At 38.5% G+C, this 16,821-nt stretch overlaps 1 protein-coding gene across 3 annotated transcripts in view; it reads left to right on the top strand.

The window, feature by feature from the left end:
- The window catches only part of SLC45A4 (solute carrier family 45 member 4), an 84,516-nt gene that overhangs the window by 38,913 nt on the left and 28,782 nt on the right, over positions 1 to 16,821 (top strand). For all 3 annotated transcript variants that reach the window (XM_030266774.4, XM_012572121.5, XM_030266773.4), the window contains exon 2: positions 9,199 to 9,817. In XM_030266774.4, coding sequence (XP_030122634.4) covers positions 9,574 to 9,817 — 244 coding nt within the window. In that variant the 5' untranslated portion in view covers positions 9,199 to 9,573. The remainder of the gene's footprint in view (positions 1 to 9,198; positions 9,818 to 16,821) is intronic.

The following is a 16,821-nucleotide window of genomic DNA, read 5'->3' as shown; positions in this document are numbered from 1 at the left end:
TACGTCTTTGTTGGAGGCTGAACAAAATTCTAGGGATGTTTTCAAAAGCTTCCTTTAACAGAGTTTTCTGAGATTGAATGATGGTAATGTGGTTAGGGACTGGTAATTGAAGATAATTCCAATGAATTAGACTTTGCAGACATTAATGATATGCTAGAGGAAGTCAGCTTATGAAGATCTATGCCATGCTCTTTTTTAGTCTTGATCTATTGAATGGCTTCTGTAATTGTCTAATACATATTCTGTCAGTATTTGGGTTTCTTAAGTATTTGCAGCCTGAAGAAACCATCCTGTGAATTTTCAGGCAGGGAATATGATTCGTTTAAATGCCAGTATGTGAAAATAATGTGCTTTTCACAGTAGCATCTGCAAGGGAAGTCTAACTTTGCAGATACAGACTAAGTAATCAGTCCTGGCTTGACTATTTTTATGGATGAATATTCATGCAAAACTCTAGTCTTAATGTATTATAGAAAGTATTTCTTATGATGGAGAATCAGCAAAGGTTGCTCTGGTGTATTCCATTTGCCCCACTGCAGTCGGGAGGACAGCCTTGTTGAAAGAACTTGCAAAAAAAAAATGCTCCTGGCACAATGTCCTGATAGGATTATTCTTGCACCACCAGTCCTGATGGGTTAGACATTGCCCCTCCTTCAGCAGGAAGGTGGGATTGGTGCAGTTAATCCACTTGGTTATGTATTAAGATGTTTGCTGATGATAGCCTTAATTTTGTTTTCCTCTGTTGTTCTACTTCATAGAGACAGAGGGAACAAATCTGTTGAATTGTGATGGGAGATAACATTTGGGGTCAATATGGTTTAAAAACTTGAGGATCTTTTAATAGGATATTCTAAGCTGGAGCATAGCTTTAGCTCAGGCCAGACTGGAGTTTGTGCCTATCTGTGTTTTCTTAGTGGCTTGCAGCAGTGTCAGCCCGTAACAGCATGTTTGCACACTGGCCTGAGTGATCTCTGTCCCCATGAGGTTTTGAGTTTTGTGCTTTTGTGGTGACTTGGTTGTTAGCTTTTGGTTTTGAAAGCTGTTAGTACTTGCTGTCTTGCCCTTTACCTAATTTTGAGTGTAGAACCTGCTAATTGGAGATGCAGACATCACAAATCAGGCATGCCTATGTCTTTGCTGTGCTGGCTTCTTAGTTCCTGTTTTCTTCCCAGCATCCCTGGTCTCAGCTGTTACATTTCCCATTAGCTCTGAGGGCTTCTCTACTGCTATTTATGCAAGTACTCCCTCAGCTGCTTACTTGTTTCATGTATCTGTTTTAATAAACATTAAGGTAATGTGAGTATATATGACTTTTTTGTCTATCAGTAAATCAAAATACAAGTTAAATCAGATAATGCCACCTCCCCAGTTTAACAAAATGAAGTATTTCCTACTAAAAACAGCAGCAGCCGTGATTTAACAATGTAATCTGATCTAATATTAGTAACAGGCTGTGCCTTTAGGGAGCAGTATAATATCCAATTCACTGAATTAAAGTCTGTCTCACGTTAAGTTCTGGATCCCTCTTAAAAAGATGGCTTCCCAGAATTGTTTCAGTAATTGCATAAAGACCCATGATTTCCTACATCTTTTTCCCAGTAATGAATGGAGAAATTATGTTGGCCCCCAAAATACAAATAATTATGAAATAGTGCTGTCTTACAAAGCTGTTCTCCCTGGTGTCACAAGCACCTTCACCTTTCCACCTTACCTCTTGAGCTTTCTATTCCTCTTCATGTGTCTGGGAAGGAGAATTCCCATCAGGGGAGTTTGTCATGCCCAGATTGCCATCTGTGACTGCGTCACCCCATCTTCCAGCAGGAGCCAAAATCTTACTCTTGGTCATTTTCCAAATAAGCTGTGAGGAGGTGGAAAGAGGGTCCCAAGAAAGCCAAGGAGGTTCTAGTCAAGGCCGTGCTTTATGGAAAGAAGGAAGCAGGAAACCCTATGGAAAATTTAACTTAGGCAGGGCTGGAGTTTGTAAGCCTGTATATGTCAGGCTTTAATAACTTCTGGAATGTTGTATACATACCGAGGAAAGGATGCAACAAGTCTTCATTAATCCTTCCAAAATCAAGCTGTTCACACCCTTCCTTTTATGTTTTGGATCATGGTTTGGATATTTATTTGTTGGGGGAGTAGAGGATGTCAGATGTTCAGTGTTAAGAGGAGAAAAGCTGCCAGCATCATCTGCTTCTCTTAGTTGAATTTGTATTTGAAAAATCGTGTTTTGGCTTAAACAGCAAGGTTGTAAAAGACATCAACAGAATTACAGTGTGTGAAGAGTCCTGAAGGCAGGCAAAAGTTTGTGTTGGAAGAAGTAGGAGAAATGCTGTTTCTCCGTGTGAGGTGGATTGCTTCATATTGTTTTAATTCACAACGTGCTGCAGAATGATTTACCCCTGCCCAGACCTTGCTTCTGTGGCCTAAATTGTGTGGTAGCTTCAAAAGTAGGTCATGATGCAGAAGCACTGTGCTGTTTCCAGTGGATCTTTTCTCTCTCTCTCTTTTTTTTTTCCCCCAAATCTCAGGTTTCAAGATGAACTTGCTAAGAATCTGACCTGCAGTCAGTATTAGTCATAAGGTTTGGGCACGATGTCCTTGTAGAAGAAGCTGGTTTATGCTGTGTTGTGTTTCAATGCCTTTGATTACCTAAATGATTAATTAGATGTTAGGGCATGTCAAATGTGGTTCTTTATTGCACCCAGTTAGCCTTAACCTTTTTCCCTTGGCAGGGTTTTAGTGATTCACAACGTCTGGTGTAACATAAGACTGTTTTAAAGTGAGAAGTTGACTTTCAGGATCTGGAGGTAACACAGCTCATATATGGAAATGTTGTTAAGTAATACATGATACAACTGATCTTTTAAAAAATTATTCCTGAGCAAGTGTAGTCTTCCACTTCTGATAGGGTTAATACAATTCTCTTTTTAGCAAGTAGTAGCTACAAAAGCTTTCAGTGTTTGCATTTAGCTGTCAGACGTCTTAATGGGAATAGAAACAACTGCCTGCCTATAATTGCTGCCCTTTTGAACCAAAGGCCTTATGACTCACCTATACAGAAAGTCACAGAGTTTGTCTGCACCTTTATGATGGAACAACTTCATCAGATCACAGAAGGATACAGGCCTTCCTCTGAACTTTGAGTAGGTTCGTTGGGCACATTTATCCTGCTGGGCCAAAACTTCCAGGTATGTGTTCTAGATGCTTTTCTTCCTAGTGCAGTCACTGAACACTTGAGTATTGACATGGGCCAAAAAAACATTCCTTGTCACCCGTTCTGTTTCTATAAACAGCAGCTAATTATTAGCAACAGAGCCACAAAGCTGCCAGGGAGAAAATAACTGCCTGTTGACCAAGCAAGTGGTGTTCTGCCTTGCATCTGGCAAGGAGAATACAAGAGAGCTCTCCCAGCATGCCTGAGGTTCCTTCTGCCTTCTGCACAGCAGGTGTCTGGAGCTGGGCAGATAAGTTTGCTTTTTGACCCTGTAGCTGCAGGGACTCACCAACACCTCCTTTCCCCTGTGAGCTGCAGTTTCACTTTGGCTTTGGGTATTGCTGCCCAAAGGGTCACTTCCAGCTGCTCCTGTGCCTCCCTGTTATGATGGTATGGATCCCTGCAGCCAACAGGGTTTTATAAAGGATTTCTTTAGCTGCTTGGACATGTTTTTGTCAGCTTCATTTTCAGCCTGGATCAGTTACAGTGTCTGGTTCGCTGCTGTGCTGCTCGTGTGGCTGCACAGGAAGCAGTGGGAGTAAGGAACAAGGGGCAAAGGAAAGGAAGAACAGAATGGTGCTCTTAGAGGAAGTACTTGTTTATACCAGCTTAAAGAATGAGAAACCTAAGTGTAAGCAGTGGAATAAGCTGGTAATGTATTTTGTGCGATATTTCTTTACAAAATTGGTTGCTTGATCTTACAGAGTAGTTTTTAGTGTATTTTGAGAATGGACAAGGCTTTGTAAGGTGGTGCAGCCACCTTGCAGAGGGATTGAAGGTCAGCCTTGCCTTTAAGAGCTGCTCTTTTACAGGAGTATTCTCCTTGTCTGTTGGTGTGGTAGAGCAGAGAGGATTTGAACTCAAAACACCAGCAATTATGCTTGGACAAAAGCCATTTTACTCTCAAAAAGGCACAAGTCCAAACGATGTGTCCTTTCACAAGCCAGTCAGATGCCAACGCAGAACCCATTGTCCACTTTGCATTGAATTGTAGAAAGAATAATAAGTGATGCTTGTCTGCAACATGGTGGTAAAAGTGCTCAGCCAAACACTTATTCAACCTGAAGAAAAGACAGATAAACTCAGAATGCCTTTCTTGCTAATGCTAATATTAAATCTAAACTTAAATCAATCTAGATAACTCTTCATGATATGGCCAGATTACTTGAAAACCTGAGCATAAACCAACTTGGCAGAAAAGTATTTGACAAATAAATGGAATGACTGGGCACTTACAGGCTTGTCAATCTGACATGATTCACAGGTGAAATAGTGTGGTTGCTAGCATGGATGTCTGTGGGATGCACTCATTGAAGCACTGGAGGAGGATAAGTTGTAAGGCTCTGGGAGGAACAAAAATCCTCACCTATTAGACTGGCAGCTTGTGCAGTGTTACACTTTTTTTCCAAGAAAGCATTTGAATATTTCATGAAGAAGTACACCTACTTGGGTTTTTTTTGTTGTTGTTGTTGTTGTTTGGGGCTATATGATGTGTTGAGCAGAATGGATCACTGACAGGTCCTAATGTGACAATGACAACTGTGACCAGAATTATTAAAGTCTATTTAAATTCTGTAATGACTGATAAATTGATTCTTAGCTATTTTCCCTTATGAAGGTAGTGATAAATGAAAAGTCATTGTATGCAATGATGGTTCAAGGTGTCTCTTCATCCTTCCTTTCCTCATCAAGAAGGTAAAATTCTTTTAAACCATAGAATCTTTGAGTTAGAATATTTCCACATCATTAAAAAATAATTCCTGTGAGCAAAACTGAATGCAGCTCCTAATTATTTGAGACAGCTTTTGTCAGTCTGTATCCTTGCATGTAAAAGAGATTCATGATAATGGAAGAGCCAGATCTTGAAGACAGAAGATAACTACATGAATGACTGGAAGTTAATGCAATAAACTTCAAAGAAGAGGATGAGATAAGGGGTAGTTTCTCTGTTCAATCCTCTCCTTCTTTCCGTGGATATTCAGTAGTGTTGGACAGCAGTGTTTCCATCGTTTTCAGTTTGCTCATTCCAGTTTTTCATAGGCTGTGCTTATTTTTCCCACTTTCTTGGGTTTTTTTAATTAGTGCATACCACCTCATCTGGGATTATTTCTTACACCAGTAAATGCCTGAGGGACTGCCCAATGGCTTTATAGGAGGAAAACCTCCCAAAAGATTTGAAATCTTCTCATGGTATCCAGTTGGACCCATTTAACAGTTTTATACTTGCCAGCTTTACTACAGCTAAAAAAAAAATACATTTGTGACTACCTGAAATGTGCTGTGTACTCCACAACTTACAGTCATATGCTTTGGCACTGGTTCAGAAATTCTAGTTACTTGTCAAACAGTGCATTCCAATTCCTTGTTAGCAAGAGAGATCTGGAAACATGCATTGAAAATTGTTCAGTCTTAAATGATTTGGGCAGGATCACTGTTAACCTCATTTTATTTCGGTATTGATGGGTGGGCTCCCAGTCTGCTGACCTCCAGATGGTGGCGTCACAAATGCAGGAACACTGCTTGTCAAACCCCCAAGTCCTGAACTTAAAAACACACTGAGATGTGTGAAAGAAGTCATTTGCCCTAGGCGTCATGTTGGATAATTATGTAGCACGGGCTCTTTGTGCATCCTAAGCATCACAGTGCTCCCTAGGGAAAAGAAAACCATAGAATTTTGTGGACTACAGAAATGACCTATATAACACTTCCTCTACTTTGGCAAACCCTGAGGAAAGGCAGTGATTTTCCTTTGGTTCTTTGATGGTTCATAGGCTCTGTCTGTGAAGAGTACCTATTTGAGGCTCAGGATTATTGACTTATCAAGCCTGTAGCATGTTTTGTGTTCAACACAGTCATATTATGCCTCAGTGGAAGGTAGGTAGTAAAAGTATAACAAAGATAAGATTGCAAGCAATTTGAGAAGCTTTATAAAATTTTGCTTACATATTAGGTTTTGGACTATATTACTCATCTGTTTTTGTAATATTAACTATTGCTTTTTATGTTTTTGTCATTGCTAAAATATGGCCAAAGGTCAGAGTAAAATATGTGCAGTTAAGCTGACAAAGTGACAGTTTCATCAGTCCCCTCCTCCAATAAACACTCAGCAAGATCAGAAATATTTCTGTATCTAAAGTTCTCTTCACACCCAACCTGTGTACAATGCCCAACAGAAATCTCTTCCATGAAGAAATTCTTCATTCTACTGTTTTATTTGTTGTTAGTTATGAAAATGCCCTTGAAAACTAGCCATGGAAAATGTGCTGGATGCAGACATCAGAAAATTCTGCACTGGTATTTCAATCCAGCTTCTCTTCAGGTGTCATTTACTTTGGAGTTCTTTGCTGCATAAAAGCCTCTGTTATATTTATTTCCATCAGGTAAATTAATTTGTCTCCCTCTTTGAGAAGAAAGAATGCCAATATTCAATCTTGCCAAATTCTAAATGAACTTGGACAAAAAGAAGCAGAATATATATCAGTCTAAAATGAACATGAACACAACTGAGCAGGGCTTAGGAAAGAACTGAAGACCTTTCTGAGACACTTTTGTTATTCTCTGGCTCTTGTATTAGACGTGCACTTGGAGTCAGATGAAAGTGCTGCAGGAAGTCTAGCATTATGCTTACCACAAAATTGACATAATGGAACAGTAATTCTCTGTTCTTTTAGATAAAACCTGTCCATTGTGCCTCCTCCTATTGCACTTGAACACTGTAACTGCTTTTTCTGGCATGTTTAAAAGATGCTGTTCTTATCTGTGTCAATTACAGCTTCAAAGTCTACCTCCATCTACTACCCATTATTCCTGGCTCTTAAATTATCTGATCACTCCCCATCATCTTCCACTTCAGAAATAACTTTTTCAGTCATCCCTTAAGAGTCTTGCTCAAATGGGCTAAATTTTAGATATCTGCTTTTGTCCTGCCTCTTTATCCTTTCCCAGGACAAATGCTCCTGGCTTGGTGTCATCCTCCTTGCCATGTGCAGGCTGCCCCAGTGCATCACAGAATATTCTGGAGTGATGAAGTGCCTTCCTCAGTGCCTCACCCTGGAACTGCATATGGAAGGAGGTGTTTAGGGAAAGGCAATTAAACCCTTCACAGGAGGGGAAATCAGGCATGAGAAAACAGTAGAGACTTTAAACCAGATTGTTCAGGAGAGTAATCCATGACCCTTAGTCTGTAATGCAATATACATGTTCTGCTCAGTTTTGGATAATAAGAGCTAACATGTATACTTCCAAATGCTACTGAATGTCGTGATGCCTGAGACTGCCAGCAGTTAAACATTTTATGACTAGTCTGTAATTAAAATAATTGCCCCTACTCCAGAACATGTATTTTGTAGGCTTTACTCACTCAGAACTTGTGTTATGTAAGGTGGATGGGGTTTTTAATTACACAGAGTATTTCACATTTATTATAAACGACTTACATCTTAATATCTGCTAATTCTGAGTGGGTAGAGAAATTCTTTCCTAGTCCTTTTTGTTCTGAGCTATTTAATGCTTATAGATAAAACCTTAAACTTAAAACTTGGTTTATACTACTAGTTCAGTAAGTTATTTTAACTTTCTTGTGGAATTTAAAGGTTTGTCCAGCTCAAATAAAATTTTAGTATTACTTTGTTGTTGAGGTGATCAAATGTGAGAATTCTAGTTATCTTGGGGAGTCTGGAAGAAGAAAAGATGTCTACCAAAAAAGATGCTTTTGAATGGAAGAATAAAATATGTGCAATAAACAACTCTCAGGAGGACGTCAGCAGGAGGGAGTGCTCAAGATGGTGTTCTCAGGATGCACATTTAGTAGAGCAGTGTCTCAGGTCCCACTGAAACAGAGCCGCTCTTGTGATGTGCTTTAAACACCAAACATGGCATCTGTTTCCTAAGGCTCAGCTTTAGGCTCACCACTTAATGATCTGGTGTGTGCTCAAGCCCACAAAGAGTTTTTGTTGCCACAACTGAAGAGAAGGGAGTTCCAGTGTGGGGACTTGTGCTGAGGCCAGCTTTGCTGCCAGAGCCAGCATTTCATGGAACCATATCCCTGAGGGATTTTGTCCCGGGGTCACAGCTCAGTCACTCTGTGTGCAGAGATGTAAACATGCATCCTTCTAAAACAAACTTTATGTAATCTGACTTTTTATAAGATACTTTGTTTTCTTCTCCTAAGTGCTTAAATACATTTTGATTGGCATGGTGCAGTATTTGTACATCTGCTCAGATTTTGTCTATGGCACAAAGGAGGGGAAGGTACAGAAGAAGATTATCTTACCTGATTAGAATATATTTTAATAATTTTAATGTGGAAGATTCTGTGCAATTCTGCTTTCACTAATTTCAGCGGTCTCACAGGATGTAGGAGTAAGATGATCTGGTCTTGTGTGCAGAAAGAAGATGAATTCACATGCTGTGCATATCCTCATTTAAGTTTAAATATTTAAATATCAATCCTTAGTTATATTCATCATGGCTTATTTAGTTTATGCTTCCTTGAGAAATATCTTCAGTATAAAATGGTGTGATAAATTGTGAAAATGGAACTGCAAAAGTAACTTGCAACTTCTAAAAGTCTAAATGGAGATGTGTGTGTGACCATGGTAATTGATGAATCATCTTCCTGGCATAGAACTGGAATATCCTATGCTGTTTCTGAAATGCAACCTGCTTTAAATTTCCCAGAATTTTAATCTTGTGCTTGGTGTTCTGAGGATCTTGGACAAGTACCCTGACATTCTTCTGTGGCTTTGTGTAGGACCACAAACCAGAGGAACTGGAGTACAGTAAAGCATCATTTAAATACAAGGCACAACTGCTTTTCAATGGAAAGTGCAGAGGTAGGAGGGAATGTGGAATAAAGACCCTACTCTAGGCAAGGACAATGGAAAAGCATGAAGCAGGAAATAGGTTATATGGTTAAGGGGGGGGACACAATATCCTGAAAAAGCCTATTGAAATTTTTAAATGCTTGCTTTTTGTTGCAGATTAATCAGCCACTCGATGGGGATTAACAGTGGAGCACCTCTTTGTGTCGCCTTTCCACCTCTGTGTAGCACGAATAACAACTTCAGCACTTCTTCAATAATAATTATGAAACTGGTATTAACTGAATGGCAAATATGGATTTTTAACTCTAACTCACAGTAAACCAGCAAGCCATATGTTGAAATTCTTACCAAATAGCTTTTCATTCTTAATGTCTCGTATCTATACAAGAAGCTGCAAGATACCTGTTTGTACAAGAGGAATATAAGCATTACTTGCCTGAGGAACAGAAGCTGAAAGAGAAGACACCCTAACTTGTTCGTGGAGTTATGGTAGTATTATTTATATAGATATAACAAATATATATATTTTTTATGGTAATGAAAATGGCTCCTCAGAATGCTGACTCGGAATCTATGCAAGTTCAAGATCTACCTGTGGCACAGCTTCAGAAACCAGAAAACAAGGAGAATGAAAGTAGGGAGGAGACCATTAGTGAAGGATCCATAGACCGGATACCGATACGCCTGTGGGTGATGCATGGTGCAGTAATGTTTGGCAGGGAATTTTGTTATGCCATGGAGACAGCTTTGGTAACACCTGTATTGTTACAAATTGGTAAGTAATTCTCATTTCTGTAAGTCAAAACTTTCTATATATTTTTTGCATTGATTGAAGCCAGGCAAAGAGGGAAGATGCATCTGCCAACTAAAGGTACACAAGGTAAAAAGAATTTTGGTTGTTTTCCTTAGTGCCCGTAGCAGATTCAACTGTGTGATCATGTTTAAATGGGAAGGATTTCTACATGCATTCATCTTCTGTCTAATATTGCTTCCCTCTGTAAAAAATGTAACCTGATTTTAATTCTAAAATTCTCTACTACAAGGTAAGTGTCCTAGAAACTAGAAACAATATTAGGCTATAAAGGATTGCAGTGAAGCATTTTTTTAATTTACAGAGAAATGCTTCAGGTTTACTTTACAATATCTAAACAGTTAGATAAATTGTTTTTTCCAGTGAACTACTGCATTCATTTCTAACCACTAGAGAGTCTTTTTTACGTGATTAATGTGGAGTTTACAGCATGTGAATACCTATGAATAAAGTATGATACCAATAGCCTTAGATGATAATGGTGTGGTTTAGAATAGGGGTAGTCAGTGTTAAATTTCATGGTGAGTATTGTCATTAGATTTCAAATAAACTGTTTACATAATTAAGAGTATCTGATATTGCCTTTATCAAATACAGAAACTTGTCAATCATATATCAGAAAATATTACACGACACGAATGGAAATGCCAGACTGAGTTCGGAGTAAACCAACCATGTGTGTGCACTGTATAATTGGCTATATATTTGTATATGATATGTTTGCTTTGGCTTACCTGTGCAGGTGTGCCTTACAGCTTGCTCAGCTGTGGCCAAACAGAAGCACTCAACCAATAATAATGTTCAATGAATACTGTTTACAACATTGTTTAAAAATTTCCAGGTCGGCATCTTGAATGAAACACATGGGGGGGTGTTTGTTTGTTTGACTTGAGAAAAAGGCATTTTGGATTGAACTTGTGAGCATGTGATGTACAAGTACTTTCATGCAGTCTTGCTGCAGTTAAAAATGTGTTTTCATGTGAAATTGCAAGTTGGTTTATTTTGAGTGAATGGAGTGAATAATCAGTGCAGTTAGTGCCATGGGAGATGCTGATGAGTTAAGCCTCTATGTTTTCCTGAAAACTTTAATTTTCAGAGCTCATCAGATGGTCTTCTTGGATCTATAGTTAAAACAGAGTCTAAAAAGGTCCAAAAAAAGAGCTTTTCTGATCAACCTGACTTACTAAATAAAATACATGCAGCTTCATCTAGGAATGTTTGTAACATTTGTAAATTGTTCTGAGGTTTTGCGTTTTGGGTAAGTTGAGATTTAGAGACTTCAGTCCCTTGTACTGGCAGCATTGATTCAACAACTGTCTACCACAAACTCAAAAACTTGCATCCTGCTTTGCATGGAGAAGATCCCTGGTTTTGTAAGTGACCTGTACGTTTTTGTTTGCTTTGTTTGTGCTGGCATTTGGATGATTAAAATGTATGGCTGGCTAAGCTGACTTTACCTTACCACAGGGTAAGGTCAGACAGCATAAATAAACCATCCTCGTAATTACTGACCCGTCTTCCAGTTTACGTTTCTTTTGTGAGCTTTGCTAGCTGTTTCCTCCAGATAATTGAGAAATATCTCTTCCTTTCCTTCCCTAACTCCAGTGATCAAAATAACATCGGGATTTGGGGGAATGGAGGAAGAGGGTTCCCACATCTAGAAAAGCTGCACATGGATAAAGCGATGTAAGGGTCTGTGGGGATGCAGCAATGATGTTCCAAGGCACAAAGATAAGAAATGGAGGTAGCAGTTACAAATGCCAGTGCTTTGGGAACTAATTGAAAGCTTTCTGCTTGGCTCCTGTGCCCTCAGCAGGGCTAAAAACAATGTTGGATTCACTAAAGGGTTAAGTTATTCACGGGTGACTTATCTGGCCTCTTTGTTAATTACTTCTTACATGTTTCTGTTTACCTTTATCAACCTGAACATCTGTCTGCCTCAGCGTGAACTATATTTATTCCTCACTGGAGGGGGTTGCAATATAGCAGTCAAACTGATGTAATACTCCCTTTGCTTCTTGTTTTGGTAAAAGCAAAGATCAGTTTCTGTGAGATTAAATTGGCTCAGGAAACTATATTTGAGAATTGGCACCTGGGGAAAGTGGGGTGACTCAACCAATTTTGCTTATAATACACTGACGAGCAAGAAGCCTTTTGGGTATCTAGAAAAAGATGACTCTTTACAGAGTGTGTTGAATATTAACAACTAAACTTTACAGTGTGTCCTTGTGCTTTTCTGTACCTGGGAAAACTTTGATCACTGAAATAATCTGAGATTCTTGTCAGATACTACCATGAAAACTTAGGCACATTAGTATGGTGTTACACACTCTCTGCTTGCAGGTATTTGACTTTGCAGTTTGAGTACCCTGGATCAGAGGTGTAGTTATGATTTGGCAGATGACCAACCTATCCTACTTGTTCTGTAACCCATGAGATTTTATCAGCTGAAGGAGGTGGTCACTTGGGTGGTCCCTTTCCAGTTCAGCAGTGGTTGAACTCATTGTGTTTAAGTTTCCTGAAGTTCTGAAATCTTAACAAGAGAACTTGAAAGCATCAGTGAAAGCTGCTTGACTCTATGCATTCTGTGAATTGGAAAGCTGCTGGAGCACCCAAGTTACTTCACCCATACTGAAAGAAGCTCTAATTTCTAACTTTAATAATTGTCTTTATTGCTATAATTGATGTCACATTGCTGTGTCAGAAATGCAGCTACGAATCTATAACAGTCTTGTAGTCATAACTGGGCTTCAGTAGCCTAGCAACAAGTACAAGCCAAATATATATTACATGGTTTTTTTTAATTACAGCTCGCTCTTTGATTTCTTAGTATCTGCACCTTAAGAATCAAAATGAAGCGGTGAACTTCTTGAGAATTCAAACAGTGTAAAAGAGTGCCAAAAACAAGAATTCCAGTTGGAGTCCAGATGAAATTGTATTAGTTAACACTTTCAGAAATTATCTCTAAAAATCTCCATTAACCTTTTTGGGACCTGTTCAATAAGCAGTTTCTCCTAGCCAGTGTTAAATTTTACTAGAAAATAAACTTTCAGCACCTTCAGAACTTAAGTTTTACCTGTTAATGAGTACAGTGATTTTGAGAAACTGAGTGATTAATGTTATTCTTGACTATTGAGACTGCTGTTTGGTTCCCCTGCACAGAAACTACAAATTCAATAGGAGCAGGATGAGGCCTTTGCCTTCTGAAACATCTGGTACTTAATGCTTCTTATCTGTGAGAGAGAATTAAAATCCCTGCTATTGTTTATAAATGACAGTGTATTTTCTTCCATCATTAAACTTGGCTTCTAAGGATTAAGTCTCTAAAATCATCCCAGTTCATAAGTTCATGGAAGATTTGGATACATGATAAAATTATTTTGCATGGGATTTTGCTTGAATAAAAGTAAAAGGAGGAGAAACCAAAGATTGGTGTGATGTAAACTTGGAGAAACTGCTTTTTGAAGAAACTTGTTCAGTGAAATCACAATACGTTACTTATGTTAATAACACTTTAAACCATTAATAAATACATAACTTGGTAATTTCAGATTATTTCTACTTTAATTCAAACAAAATTTTGGTTTTAATACAAGATGTAAATCCATTTTAGTTCTTCTGAAAGGTGGGATCCATTTACCTGTTTCATTAGGACTATGGAAGAAGAAAAATATCTGTATTTTGTGGCTTGGGGTAGCTGCTGCTTTCAGCATGAAAAACTCACTGTCTGACTAATGAGTAGTGGTAGCTGTAAACATGAATTTCACATTTTATGTTTAATATGGTAAAAGCTTTGTCAAACCTTTACTGTTGCAATGCTATTGAGTTTTTTTATGAATAGTTAATAGACACAGAAGTGACTGTCAGCACCAGAGCTGTTCCTCATTCCCCTGCATAAATTAAATATATTGCACTGGTTCTCTTTAAAAGTATCTACGTACATTTACATAGTTTCGTAAGGATACATGAGGAAAATGAGTTTACATGTGCTTACATTTATAATGTCTCTTAAATTTAGAGATGTTTGTCTGGTATGCTGCAGGAATAGCTGATTTTCTTATACATTTCATATCTGAGTGCCTCTCTGTGATGGCATAATTTTGTTTTACTGTGAGAATTAATGGGTTCTTGTATTAAACATTGGCTAGTCTACCATTAAATACTAGTCAGTTAACCCTGAGCATCAGTGTTGTTTCTAGGCAATAACACTGAAGAATAGAATTTCTGGAAATTTAGTATTTCACTGCTAATTACTAGATTTTATTAAAAAGAAAGGCTGAACTACACAAAGCAGAACACCATAGATTATTTTTGTTTGGAAAAACCAAAATTATTTCTCTCATTAGATCCTTTCAAATCAGCAAAACGCTGTAGTTGCTCTAGTCTCTTATACATAGGAAAGCTGTTCAGGGGTTTGGGCTGTTATTTTACAGCTAAAGCAGTTACATATAGTATCTCGTTAAAAAAGAAATTGTCTAACATTCAAAATTCATCCAGCCTGAAGCTTAGCAGACTGTGCATAAAGGGTCTTGAAATCTAGTTCATGTGAAATTGCCAGTATGGAAAAAGTGTGTTAAGCAATAATTCAAACTGCTGATTTTGAGAAATCTCTGTGGTAGCTGAGAACTCATTATGCAGAAGAGATTCAATATTCCAGAGTGAACTCTTTCAGTTTGCAGTAGTGACTCTCTCCATTGAAATATAGTGTTGATACCTGCCTGAGAAGAATGGAGATAAAGGGAGATTATGGAGATGTATTTAGAAACCAAGCATGAAATGTTACAGATGAATTGGCTTCTAGGTCTGTTTCTTCAAAGGAATTAAGGTATCAATTGCTGACTCAATTTGCGTGGAAGCAGATAGCCTTCCTAAGGCTAAGCCTGAGATCAAAGGAAATCTAAAAACCTGAAAGATCTCATGGGGAAGAAGGGAGCAAAGGGCTGGATGGGCTGTTAGAGGCTGCCTATAATTTTAATGAAAAAGAGCTGAGTGCTGGAAAGCCTCGTGCAGATGGAGGAAGCTCTTCAATACAAAGCCGCACTCAGTCTATTTCAGCTCAGCTCGAGTAGTTGAGTTTATTCCTCATCTCTGCCAGAGGTTACCTTAAGGTTGTGTATTTTTAACTGCCTTTCTGCAAAGCTTCATCTTCCATTTCAGCCGTGTCCTACCTTACCTTGTCTTGCCAGGAAGAAACTGAGTTGCTATAACCTGGCCTTTTACTCCCAGAGTTAAATTCCTGTTCAATCCAGGTGCATTCGTGCTCCCAGGCATGGCTGCATTTGATGCTGAGAGTGAATTGCAAGATCTGAATTTCTCTTTGGAAGAATTAATGGCTTGAGAGCTGATCAGTCCCAAGAGAGGGCTGTAACACAGCTAACCTGAGGGCAAGAATTGAATATATGGTGGATCCAAAAAAACTGGAATAATAAACAATTAAATCCTTTTTTCAGCCTTGTTAGCTTTGGTTAGTGTGTAAGATCATATAAAGTTTGTATTCACATCTCATGTGATGGAATGTATAAGACTGCAAATACTGTGCCTGAGGCACATGTTAATTGCTCTATAAAACCTCCCCACCCATCTTTTTTTACTTATTGACTAATTTTATGCCCACTAAGGGGTTGTGTAAGACTAATTTTACTGTACTTCTTTTAAACTAACAAGCAAGCAGGCTCTCATATCATGTGTCACTCTCTTACATAAAATATCTTTTGACCTCGAAGCAATAGCAGCACAGATTTTGAACACAGATAGCCTTAGTGGAAGCTTGGGTTAAAGATATATTTAAAAGAAAGATACTGAAAGGAACTGTTAAGATTTTTAATCCTGGGGGCAGTTAAGGAGCATGTGCTTTATTTCCATATGAAGGCAAGTGCCATGCAGTTTGGCAGTTGTGCAATAGCTGTTTCTTACAGCACTTTTTATATCAATGTTCTGTTTTTCTTTAAGTAACACTGAATCTGGCATTCAGAGGCCCCACTGATAGCACATGGCAGATTTTCAGCTGGGTAATGTGAGGATTCCTGCTGGCTCTAGGGTCTTACAGACTGTGAGTTTGGATGAAAAGCCTTTCTAGGAGAGAAGAGTTAAGTGCAAATGGATTCAGAGGCTTCTCCAATAGCATGAAATATGTTTCCTATTACTGCTTACCAGTAGGTAACTGTTTGTTCCCTGTATTTTTGGTTGAATAAAGCTTGCTGGAGAAGCTACTTCTAAAATAAGGTTCATATTTATTATGGTGCTGTTTTTTCCCATTCCAAATCTTTAACAGAATTCCGTGAGCTTTTAATTGTGTACTGCGGGAATCTTAATGTGGTTTGGGTTTTTTCCCCACCAGCATAAGGAGTGTTCGCAGTAAAAATGTTGTGTGAACACTCTTTTAATCCTCAGAAGTTTTCATTTTAAGAGTTTGTGTGGTCTGAGGTTAGAGCAGTGGCCAGTATAAGACACAAAAAATATGAACAGGTCTGAAAACTGTGGGCTGACAGAGGCAGCAAAGTGCAGGGTAAAGCAAACTGTGGAAAAATGCAGGCTGTCAGCAAAGGATGGAGGTTTAAAAGCAATTTTTGATTTCATTGTCACCTCTGTTCTTCAAATAATTTTTTCTGCAGCAATAGACATTTTAGTCTGTGATTTGTCAGAAGAGCTTGAAGCCTCCAAAAATAATCACTCTCTAAGAAGGAAATGTACATCTCTATCCTTATGTAGCTGCTTCTTCCTACCTGTAGGTATTTCCTGTCCAGCATGCTGCCTGCCTTTTATCTGGAGTAGCCAAGGGTTAGGAGAGGCTAAACTGTTTGGCATTACTTAAATGTACTTTGAGATCTTTGTTCCCCTTCTTTGCCAAATTCCTTTTCTCTTGCCCAATATCCTAGTAAAGTACAGAAATAAGGACTAATCACTGCTAGAGGTTAATGGTGGTGAACTGGGTATGGGACCATATTAAATTAAACAATTTTTTTTTAAAT

This window comes from Taeniopygia guttata, chromosome 2 (assembly GCF_048771995.1).
Source record: "Taeniopygia guttata chromosome 2, bTaeGut7.mat, whole genome shotgun sequence".
NCBI lineage: Eukaryota > Metazoa > Chordata > Aves > Passeriformes > Estrildidae > Taeniopygia > Taeniopygia guttata.
The sequence above is the reverse complement of the archived record's forward strand: the minus strand, read 5'-3'. Positions and strand labels throughout refer to the sequence as shown.